Source organism: Pholis gunnellus (assembly GCF_910591455.1).
Source record: "Pholis gunnellus genome assembly, chromosome: 24".
Lineage (NCBI taxonomy): Eukaryota > Metazoa > Chordata > Actinopteri > Perciformes > Pholidae > Pholis > Pholis gunnellus.
Genome location: NC_136551.1, coordinates 9023538 through 9036162, shown reverse-complemented (window position 1 = coordinate 9036162; position 12625 = coordinate 9023538). Strand labels below are relative to the sequence as shown.

Below are 12625 nucleotides of genomic sequence, written 5' to 3'. Positions count from 1 at the left end.
GATAGGATAAGATCCAGTGACTCTTACAGCGTCTTGATTTAAATGAGTTACTCAACTGTGATTAATGATAACCCAAAGCTTGTTGGAATTTAGGAAAAGCACAAATCTCTGACGCTGTAGCACTGAGAGTAATGTAACAGAAGCCAGATTATGGCCCTGTATACTTATTTGAGATGGAACATTATGTTACGTGTCCTGGGACAGTCTGAGCAATATTCTTGAAAACTTTTCTCTGAAAAAGAGAGTCTGAAACTTTTAATGTGATCAAGTGCGCAGTCTTTTCATCGCTCCCCGGAGAAACACCCGTGCTCATAAATAGTGATTAGACTGTCCTTAACCATCAGAGTAACTTTTTTTATGAATCCTTAAATCTTGTGGCATTCAACTTGCTGCTTCCATTTCTCTCATTCCACATGCCGCTTGACATTACGTCTCCCCTCCGCTGTCCTGATCTGACAGCGCTGTAACCACACATTTAAGGAAAGGCCCGGATCCAAATTAGTGACTCTTGTCACGTAAGACGGTCTGATGCCATCGGTGACAGCAGGCTCAGTTGATAAAACAACCCTGTAGCTGTCTTGGATCGGGATTCCCGTTAGCCTGTGCTGTTAGTTGTAGCAGCCGATAGAAGAAGAAAAATGTACTCCCTTCATTCATAAGATAAATGAAAAGCGTCCTTTCATTACACGCCCAGTTGAGTTGGATTACATGCTAAACATAATTTATGCTCTTTTGCGTTAAATTAAAGTATATCATCGCCACTGAGGTCCATTTGTGGTTCGTCCTTGTCACCTTGTGGCACAGGGCCTCGCTAAGGCTGAGCCATCTGTGTACACACACACACACACACACACACACCAGGCCCTGACTTGTTGACAGGGTTTGACAGGCTGTGAAGGAATGTGTGTGTATGTGTGAACATGCACAACAACAAAAATAACAAAATAATGATGAACGTTCTTAAAAGGCAGACCGTCTAAAGTCAATTTTCTTCTGTTCGGTGTGTTAAAAGGACATTTGTTTTCAGTCTAAATGAGGTTTGAAAACAACAGATGAAGATTTTATGTAAAGAGATTTCTCAACATTTTGTTGCATCAGTGTTACAAGCTCACTTGGTAAAACCAAGCAGTGGGGAAAAACAGAAAAAAAAACCTGAGAGAAGGGGTCTTGCGCCCATCAGCGCCTCATTCTGCCGAGTCAGCTTTCCTCTGCCCATCACCGCTCCCCCCCATCCCCTCTCCTTCTCTGTCTCTCTCAGTTGCTTCCTCTTTACAGCCAAAGCACTTTTACCCTCCTTTTATGTCCCTCCTCCATCTTTTATCTTGATATCCTCGTACCCCTCCTTTTTTCTGCATCCTCTCCTCTGCCCTGCAAAGGGACTCGCAGCCCAGATGAACGGAGGGCAAAGCCGGAGACAGAGAGCATCCGTCATCCATTCGCTTTGCCCTCCCTCTCTCCCTCTCCATCCCATCCCTCTTCCATTCACTGTCCCTCCCCCCTCCCCCCTCCTCTCCTCTACCCTGCTTGCCGCGGCTAGGATCACTGCACTACTCCATGCGCCGAGATGGAGAGAGCACACACGGGGGGCGTATTGCAGCTCCACTAAGCCAGGTGGAGAGCAGCAGAATGGGCTGACTCGTCCCAGAGAGAGCAGAGAGGAAGGGGGTGACCCGCGCGGTCTATGTCATCACTTAAGGGATGCAACATTCTGGACAGACAAGGAATTGGACTGTCTGCACACCGGACAAGGGCGATACTTTCACCACACCATTCAAGTGTTTTCTCACAAACTGTGAGGAATTCAGAATCCTGCCTTCGAAAGGCTTTTGTTGACTCTTGATATGGATCCGGGTTGAAACTGGATTGTCTGGGCTTTGGATGTGGATTAGAATACTGATGTGGAGCAGCTTTGGGATATAGAGCGCTGTAGCAGGACCACATGGACATGTTTGGTTTCTCCAAGATGCCAAAGCTGTCTGGGTGAGTGTGTGTGTGTGTGTGTGTGTGTGTGTGTGTGTGTGTGTGTGTGTGTGTGTGTGTGTGTGTTCTTTTACTTCTAGGCTCTGAGGGCACCATCATGTGTTTTCTAACTTTTTATTCCAATTTCTTAACAAATACCACTTCCTCGGGAAGAAAGACAAGATAATCCATCCAAGATGTTTCCAGGTGAAGGTAAAAAAGATGTTGTGAAGGCGGATCATTTTTTTGCCAGGTATACAAGTCAAGAGTCTCCTTGTAAGAGCCAGTAATTGCCCTCTACAGTCACTTTATCAGCTGGTGTGTGTTTCACCCAAAAAGTTTCATGACTCTCACAATGAATGAGATGAACGTGTTTCAGTTGAGACACTTCAGTGGCAGATTTATATGTGACCTGTTGTCAGTGGTGGAGGAAGTATTCAGATCCTTTACTTCAGTAAAAGTAACAATACCACACTGTAACCAATCGCCTGTGTTACAAGTTAAAGTCCTGTTCAACATTCTGCTTAAAATGGACCTAAAGCAGCAAAGTAAAAGGCCCATTTCAGTGTTTAATTATCCATAAAGATGCAAATATATAATAATAATATAATATCTACAACGATACATCATATTTGATAAGTTTATCGTATATTTTGTTTGTAAAGATCCGAGTAACTACTGTAAAATCAATGCAGTGAAGTACAAAGTAAAAGTCTTTCCCTCTGAATTGCAGTGCAGAAGATGTCTAACACAGCATGGAATGGAAGTGAGTTGTCTAGTTTTTGGAGACGTCTGCCTTCTCTTCATTATAATGGGACTATATGGCCCTCGGCTTGTGGTGCTCAAAAACGATTACATTTGAAAAACTCCACAGCGACGTCTCTTCAAAAACCACGACCCGGTTACTAAAGACGGTCCACAGACTTTGTTGTGAGCAAATGTTTGAGTCAATGTTCTTAGTTACATTATAAGTACGCAGGTAGAGTCACACAGAGTCCAAGGAGCAACCAGAGAGTGCTGGTGATTAAGGGAAAGATAAAGAAACAAGAGAGGACGGACAATGGTTACTGAAAAGGATGGGAACACAAAGTGAGCCAGTGGAGAGCACAGAGCCAGAGGAAGAGTCGTAACAAGACTACCAAGTACTTCAAGAGACAGAGAAGCAGGTTAACCCTGAGCAACACTATCCAGCCTCACTATTACAATTACACAATAAAGCACACAAGCTCAGCACACAGCAATCCCCCGCTCACCGTGCGTTTTATACACCACACATACGTATGTAGACACATGTTTGCATGATCCCTGACTCTCGCATCTCTAAGCCCTCTAAACGTGGCTCATGACAAATCTCTTAAACCTACACATCCAGAGGTTAGCATCTGGAGTAGGTCCTCCACTCCTCTGAGGAAAGACAGAGAGAAGTGTGTCCACAGTGGCTCCGACTTACCGGCAATCATTTCACATTTCTATAATTTATAACCGTATCTCGTGGTTTAATTCGGAGGACTTGTCATGGATCTGTGGTTTAGTAACACCACGACATCCTTCTGTCCTGGTCTCGCTTTGCTGCGCTTTCTTTAAAGAAGCAAAGCCTTTTTTTAAATACCTATTCAAAAAGCAAAGGCTGCTGGTATATTACCAAATTATGCAAATATATGAGGAAACCAATGCAGCACGTTGTGTTCTGCAATGCTTTGGATGCCTGTGAAGCACAGTGTTAATCTTTTACAACTACCCCTGCACATCATGAGGTGAGAGATAAACTGTTATTGTTCTTTAAATGAGATTTTCCTGGACTTCATTTCAATGTATTTAAAAAAACCACACAAAATTCATATTCCTCTCAAGTATGTCGATGAATAAGTCACACAGCGCAGAGGCTTGGTGTGCATGTTTTGCATATATTCACACTTTTGTCTTTATTTGACTTCAGATTTGAATAAATAGCCTCCATTTGTCATAGGAAGTGCTTCCCCGCCCCTTGTTCTCCAGGAGTGTTTTTTTACCCTCCTGGCTGCCACTAGCACTTTCCCTTACGCTCTACCGTTTTGTCAGCCGGTCAAAATATCCGCCACACCCACTTATACACATTTGGCTCCAATCTCATTGTTGACAGACTGTAAAATGCCAAAAATTAATAATGGCGTCGCGCTAACAGGCACCAAGAGAGTGTTTGCCTCACTGGCAAGTTAGCCGCGCTTTGCCTGTTCCCAGATGGCCGTTGTGTATCCATGAGCTGCCATAATACAGTTTCAGAGCCTTCTGTTTGCACATGCTGCGCAAGCCAAGTTTGCTTCATAAACTGTAATGAGAAGTTGTGGTTAATTCATCACCGCCTAATGAATCATTCATCATTGGATGGGAAATAAAACAGCAGCAGCAGGTGAGAGGGATATGTGATCCTTCTCGTTGTGTTTGTTGGTTTTATTCTGACTCTGGACTCATGGGAGTTTTGTTACCACACATCTGGCTTTATTCCGGGAGGCCAGTCTCTCTTATCCATTGCATACCAAAGACAAAGACAAAGACGGGGACCTGTATCAGCGTTTGTACTGTGGGAAAATCTTGGCTTTTTAGTGTGTCGGAATTTGGCAGTGAAACTAGCCAGCAGGCCTTGTTTGTGTTGTGAATATCAAATTACAGCAACGCATGCCAAATTACCTTCTGCTTTTTGCCAAATGCATGCTGCTACTTCAGAGGGCAAAGTTCCATTGTACCGAGAGCCATCTGACAAGTCGTGGCAACCTAAACAAATATAATCTGCGAAATGTTAGTCAGGGCACTCGTTACTTAACGTCACCTGTAATACTGATGATGTACGGAACCTTTTTGGAAGCAGTTTGGGCCACGCAATGAACCTTTCTAAAAGAGCCCAAGGAGGGGAGGGGAATCCAATTATTCACTCTCCTGCCGAGAGTGAGATGAGAAGTTCAATACGACCCACGTGTCTGTATGCTAAGTGTGAAGCTACAGCCAGGACACAGTTAGCTTAGCTTAGCATAATGACTAGAATCAGGGGGGGGGGCAGCGAGCCTGGCTCTCCCTAAAGGTTAAAAAAATCGGCACCACTAAGGCTCATAAATGAACGCATTACATTTCTTTACCATATTTTGCGTAGTTGTACGTGTCGCTGCATGGAGCACGTGTGTCGAAACACAAATCTGAGGCAAGAGTGGAAGAACCCCCCCCCCCCACACACACACACACACACTTTCTCACTCCCTGCCCGTAACCCTTAAAGTTGGACATTTTTCTTGATTTGCGTCTGGATAATCCTCCTAAGGGATTTGGTCGATGATCACTGCAGCAGGGGCTGGCAGGGGGAACACACTGCCGGCTGTTTCAGTCAGTATCTGAAATCACATCACAACATGTCTCCTTCTCTCTCTCTCGCTCTCTCCCCCTCACCTATCCGTCTGCTTTATATGGCAGCCCATCCATCCACTTCCATGTGTATTTACTCCTGCCTGTCTGCTTCATAGAGGCGATTCATCTCTCAATCTGAGACTGATATGGCTTTTGATTGTTTCAGGATGTTGGATTTATTTTCAGTATTTTTTTTGTTTGTTAATACATGTTTAAAAATGTGTACTGAAGCCACAGGAGCCACTTTATATTCAGTGGAACACGTTTGTTATATCTTGATGCTTATTTGATACACGATAGCAGCTCTGAAATGGAATACTTTAATCAGTCCTTCCTTCTTACTGCAGGGATTCATTTCCTGGTGAACGCTAATATTCTCTATGTTATGATTGCCACATTTTCCTTCCCATAATTCCAGTCATCTCTCACACAAGACTGGAGCGACGCGCCTTATGCTTCCGCTCCCCCTTTTTGACAAGAGACCAAATCCCATCAATTATGCAAATAGGGCAAAAAAACCATTTTGTTCCTCACTGCGTTCACATCTGAACTTCCTTCCCTCGCCTCGGCTTTGCGAGAAACAAATAACTGCCAGAACAAGCATCATCTCCCAATTACGCTTTAATTGTCAGCCAGCGGGCGAGGTGGAATTCAGACACAATTTGCCAGCTGATCGGTGACGCAGGAAGTGACGCTCTTTTTTTGGGTTCTGGCCCACGAGGGTGCGTCACGTGTTCTGTAAGTTTTTTAAGAGAGCTCGACGTACAGCATGTGTTTTCTCTGTCAGCGCTTTTATGTCTCATGCATTCTGCATGGAGCCTGCTCAGTGCATTATTTAATGACACACGGATGCATTGGCTTTTCGCTTCATAAATGGATAACCGCCTCGTTGTGACCAAACTAGGGAGTTCAACTGGAATTGTTCTTCTTTTTTTTGGGGTGAGACAACCCTCTCTTCTCCCTAACGCCCATCATAACAAGCATGTAATGGTGTTCGCCCCGAGGTTGAACCCCATAGCAATCCCAGAGAACAAAGGCATCAAAAAAACCACCCATGTGTCCCAAGATGACTCACTCAAGTGACTGATCTTCTTTCTGAAGTTTTAACTGCATTCAAACACTTTGTCGAGTTAGCAGCTTTTTAACTGAGTATCCTGTGATGTGTTCAGGGTCATTTTGAGAATGACTTTGGGGTACAGACTGTGAGGTAGAGGAACAGCCTGGAGATTTGTCCCTTTAGGTTTGCATCACGTCCATATTGACTCTGTTGGCCGGATCAGTGCTCATGTGATGAGGTGATTCACAGACCTTCCTCCCTCAGCACAGCGGTGGAGCCCTGCTGTGAGTAATGATTTCAAAACATCAAGGGAATAATATAAAACTTATTTGAACCCGTTGACTGTGTCTCATCGCTTGATTGCCAGCCCGATACAGTCTATACATCTCGCTCCCTCCCGTTAATCCTCTCATGGATTCATCACTTTTTAGATCTACCGTGTAGAATTCTGCTGCTGGTTATGACGCCGTACTTCGGTTTGGGGCTCTAATTTGTTCCCTTTGCGTTTGAAATAATACAAAGGTAGTCTTATGGTCATCATGGGGGTGCCAGGCAACCAGCAGAGACTCAAGGGAGTTACTGAATGCTCCTGGCCATCAAGTAGTCCAGCACATAACTTCCCCCCTGATTCCAAGTGCAACATTGACAGAAAGAACGACTCTTTTTAAACACGATGCCGACACGTAACGCTTCCAGGACTTTCAGTCTCAATGTACCGTTTACCCTTACAGCTGTTCCCTTTGCAGATAAATGCTCACAGACGCATTCACTTGCATAGTGTAGCCTATGCTGAAGTGTGTCCGAGGACACATGGGTGATTTTAGCATCTGTGTTCTCATTATATAACAAGCATGTGGCTATTCTTGAAGTGATCACGATGCTTAAAATGCCTACAAGTCTCCACAGATTTGACCAGTGTGTGAGGATGTTTCACAAACGCTGTCATACTCTTAGGGGGAAGTGCATACTCAATAATTGATCACTTTGGCTGGTTTTACTATATACAGTGGGCAATTCTGTCTTTGTAGGACAGAAGGAAAGTTAAAAATATCTTGCATTATCTCGCATTCCATATTCTCTCGCTCACTCACTCTCTCTCTCACACACACACACACACACACACACACACACACACACACACACTGGTATTCTGGGTGGAAGGATACAGCACTGTGGAACACATGAATGAAACATGACAGAAAGAAAGTCATTTATCTTAAATGGCAGTTGTTGAAGTGGTGAAATTGTATTTAGTTGCACACATTTGCTTTGGGTTTTGTATCGAGGAGGTGGTTTCTTATGAGTTGGTATTTCCCACATAGACATAAGATTGAACTAAACACAATCAACACGCTGTGGAAGGATTACTGAGTGACGAGGCACGTGATGGATGAGCTCCCACTGACACCCAGTTGTCCGTTCACTGATACATGTGTTCACTAAAGAGGCTAGTTGAGTGATTAGTTCTGCTCCAAATACTATGGCATCATACTGAAGTGCTACCGTGTATTCTCAGAGCCACGTGGTCACACACACACAATGTACTGTAAAGCCACATATGCATGTTCAAGCCTGGCATGTAAATATAAATATATATATATATATATATATATATATATATATATATATTCCTCCACTGATTGAGCGTGGCACTTCCACTAATTGTGAGTGCATCATTTCTCAAAGTGCTTCATAAAACACTTGTTTATCTGCTGCATATCGCTCCCTGCTGCACTCTTTATGCTCTCTCTTTCATTCCGTTGCGATGGAAGAATCCAGACGTGAGTGTTTCTTATTCACTGAATGATCACCATCCTCATGTGTAATCTTATTCAGCGGGGCGTTCAGCGTGGTATTTTTAACCCGCGGCTTTGTGGCTCGATGTTTCGGTGCAGATGTTCCGGCCGTGCTGTAGTGTTTTCAGCCTGTACGCGTTTTGACATGGACCGAGTGCAGCCAGTGACAAATGAAGCGACTCGAGTGTATTTGCTGTATATACACACACTGAATTATTTTTCATGCTGCAAGCAGATATGCATACACACACACACACTGTGTTCTTTCTCTAACCTTTAAAATTGACTCGGTCCGAATAGACGGAGGTAGTCGATGCTTTGTCGTCATTGCATCACGCGAGTACAGTCAACCAACCAGAAACTAACATGAAACTCCCCACAGGCATGACCTCAGATAAAGTACTACCCCCCCAGTCCACATACAACAACATTAAAAGGCTATGACACAGAAAGCTAAATTCATTTTTAAGAGGTATAGAACAAGTTTTTTAAAACACGACTTCTTAGGAAGGACCGCAAAAGGCCCCACTTGACTTTGCCTTCATCATGATGCCTTTACTGAATCCACTGGATCACCACAGTATATACTTAAAATAAAATAAAATATAGTTTTTCTGTAAAAATAGGGAACATGTAAGCCTTGACGTTTTGTTTTCTTCATGACGGACTGTGACAGTAAGGTGACTGGTGAGTAATTGCCTTCAGGTGTCCCTGGGGATCCATCGGTTTCATCCTGGTCTTTAAGTGGAATCTCAGAGCTTACTCTTAGATCTGTTAATGGACAGCCCAAAGGTGCGGGCTGCAATGAAATTCTCTGTCTTAGTATTAGTTTATACTCTAGCTGAAGCTGAACAGTGAGTTCCTGTGGAACTTTAGGCCACAAAAATCATTGATTCAACAACAGCATAAACCTAATTCAAACAGGCAATTGTCCGATTTATTTAAAAGAAACATAATTCTAAACTCTGCTCTGCGGCCCTTTGTGTTTTCTGGCTTCTGGTTCCACTGGGCTTTACGTGACCTTTACAAAGAATCAATGGGGTGTTGTTCTGCGGACTGTGTTGTCCAACAAAGACGTACTGCTGCGCTGCAAAGGTTGAAAAGCAGCACTGTAAAGTGTTCCGGTCTGCTGCCGATACAGATACAGTGTGCACGGTGACGGGTCGGACACAGAACTGACCTACAAGCCAGATAAACGATTCCTTTGGCAATATATGTTTCACCACTTTCAGTCTTCTTCAATACAGCCTGACGTTCATTTAGTAAATTATGGTCCATTTAGAGTCAAATAGACCATAAAGCAGGGTATGTTTAAGGGCGGGGCTACACGGTGATTGACAGGTCTCTGCCACAGTGTGTTAGTGTTAGTTGTAACATTTTGTTCACCTAAAAATGTCTTATTCAGCGATCGGTTGCACTTGGCTCCACCATCTTGTTTTACTTCTGGTTGCAAATAGCCATGATGGGGACGGCAAAGAACTAACTCAATCCTATAAAAAACGGCAGACCACAGTCGGGGACGTCGCGGTGACTACGTCCACTTCTGTATCGTCTACGGTCGGACATGTAACACACTCTTCCCCCTTATGTTCTTCTGATATCTTAAAGTCTTACGGCGTCAACCAATTTAACAGCACACATGCAGGTAACTCCACAGATATTTTAACATCCGTTTAACATTGATATTATCTCATCCTATAAATGAACACACTTGTAGCTGCACCTGCTGTCCTTCAACCAAATGCTGCTCTTCCCATGCAGATAAACTCCCATCGCGAAGAGAAATGGAGCCTTTTTGTTTTTTTAAACTCACAGGCTTGTCTCAAGCTGTTGGAGGCCATTCGCAGTGCTGTTAAGGACAGTCGTTGAGCGGTGATGTGTGTGTTTTGCCAAGGTCAAGGGTCTGGCCAGCAGCCTGTGGAAGAGTCCAAATCCTCACATTGGGAAAGGACAGAGTGTGCCCACTAGTTCTAGTCTGGTACACTGACACTGAGTGTGTGTGAGGAAGAGAGCGGGAGGACGAGGAGGAGAGAAAAGTCAAGAGGAAGAAGTGATAAAGAATGAGCGTTTGTATGAACATCATTTTTTACACTGCATTAACTTGGGAATCGGTACTCCCATCCTGATCAGTGCTGTAGAATAGAAGGGGAGCTGTCCGTGGTCCTGAAACCAAGGCAGAATGAAAGCCTCAATGTAACAGCTCCCTCGCTCACCTACTTTGATGTCTTTGTACAGAGTAGCTTTTTTTTATGTGAGCTTTTAATTGAATCCATCATCACACGCCGTTGGCATGTTTCCGCATCAGTAAGACCAGCCAGTGTTCGTAAGGAAACGAGGCAGATCAGTCTTTATTGTGATCTCAGAGGACCAGTAATTTGCAGAGGAAAGACTTCATAACGCACAGAGCTGCACAGTGCAACATGACAAATGCAACATTTACCCGCAATCATTAAATAGCAGAATAGCTGTGACTCACTGCCTCTGCAGTTCGTGCTGATAGGCTCTGGATTTAGCAACTTGGTGGCTGACAGGGAAATACAAATGATTGCATTTTTGAAATATTCAACATTTATTTTTTGCTTTCCATTTCAAATGTATGGCATGCTGAGTATGAATACTAGATTATTTCCAGACCTCTGAATCACTGCAGATGTCTTTTCACAACTAGCTGTGGTGTTGTGCTCATTGACGTCCCAGGGTGAAGAAGCAACCAACCATTCAGAGCTTTATTAGTGGAATTAAGGATGGAGACATATTATCTTCCTGTGACTGAGCCTAAAAATACATTTATAGAAAACAGTGGTGAACTACCATTGCTGGTGAGCTCATGGCTAACAACCTGGGAACATGCTAACTCTAGTCGGTCACAATAACTCTCCAAGCTTCTTTCTGTCTCTGTACCGGACCATTTAGTTCCTCTGGCACTTTGTTCTCATCATTTCATCCAATAAAGACCGAATGAAGACGTATAAAAAGCTCTATAAGCCAACGACCTTGGTAAGTGACACTTTGCTGATTGACAGTTAACAAGCTACCTTAAAGGACAACAACTAAATGGAACATCCAGCTCACTGTTTAAAACACGTATTTAAACCGCCACTTTAGCAGAGGTCAAATAAAAGTGAAGAATGGTGCAACACGGCTGCGATCGCGTCTTCCATTTTGGACTCCAGCTGCCTGTTTCCACAAAGATCTGCCAGTCTGATTTTCAGGGTTGCAATTAGGAGCTTGAATGCGTCGGCTTTATAAACGATGGTTCCTGTCCAAAGTCTTGATGGCTTTGTGCTGCTCGTGGTGGTTGTGGAAGGAAATCTGAAAGTGGTCTTTAAATGGTGAATGTGAGAGCTGTTCACTTTCAGATGGATGGTTGGAAAAACAGGTATGAATCATCTAAATGGATGGATCCATTATCCCTTCAGCTAATGGGTCAATGCGATTGTTCTCCAGATTATTTGTTTCCCGAAATGTTTCAGAAGCCTCTGCTTGCAAATTAGCAACTTTGTGAAACTCTTGCAGCTTTTTTTCTTTTTTCTCCTCTCTATTATGCTTGTCTTGCAAGCATCTGCACTCTGCAAGATGTTCAGAATGTTCAAGTGTGTTACATAAAAACAAAGTGTGCACGTTTTCACGTGTACGTGCGTGCCCGCTAGCTGAGAGCCAAAGCATGTCGTCTTCAGATAGTAAAGCTATATAAAGTAAGAGCACTTCCAGGGCAACTTTTAACAACGTGCGCCAATGTTTTTTTTATGAACTGTGCAAAGGCGTGGGGAAAGACTGAGGGAGGACGAGAGAGTGGAACGAGCCCACAGTTGGAGCGAGGGTGAGGATTGGACGAGAAGAAGGTCAGGCGATGGCTGTAGTTGTCTTGCTGGGAGCTATGAGTGTGTTAAGTTGGAACATTAATGAGCATAATGAGGAAGTCGAGGAGGAAAGAAGCTCCATTAGCAAGCAAATTAGGACATTTTCGAGTGACAGATAAATGCCAAACTGGACAACAGCAGTGACAACAGCACAAATCCACTTACTTCAGCTTCAGAACTGTGTAATCATTGTCGATTAATCTGCCGATTCTTTTCCCGGATAATTATGATTCCTCCGAGCCCGCGGCGACGTCTTTGAAATTGCTTCTTCTCACATTTGAGAATCTGGAAGCAACCAATTGGAGTACGACATCGAATGTGGCAGAATACACCGGCCCATCAACATTTTAAGCACCCTCGTACCACATCAGTGTACATTTATTATCAGTGCTGCAGCCGGAACTTGTTTTTGGTTTTTTTACGCATTTTTGAATCATGAGAACAGATGGATGACACGAGTTGATGGTGTGTCTCTGCCTGCCTCGTAGTGCAATGATTCACCCGATCGAACACGCCTCAAAATGTCTGTCACAGATTGCAGCTGACGTTTTATTATCGCACGGTGCGACATGCAATTAACCTGT

The 12625-nt window shown here is 43.7% G+C and overlaps 1 protein-coding gene across 1 annotated transcript in view; it reads left to right on the top strand.

Moving 5' to 3' along the window:
- Window positions 1-1939: 1939 nt before the first annotated feature.
- The window catches only part of LOC306715596 (FERM and PDZ domain-containing protein 4-like), a gene marked incomplete at its 5' end in the record, with an annotated part of 34510 nt that continues 23824 nt past the window's right edge, over window positions 1940-12625 (top strand). The window contains one exon of the mRNA XM_079186017.1: window positions 1940-1980. Coding sequence (XP_079042143.1) covers window positions 1940-1980 — 41 coding nt within the window. The remainder of the gene's footprint in view (window positions 1981-12625) is intronic.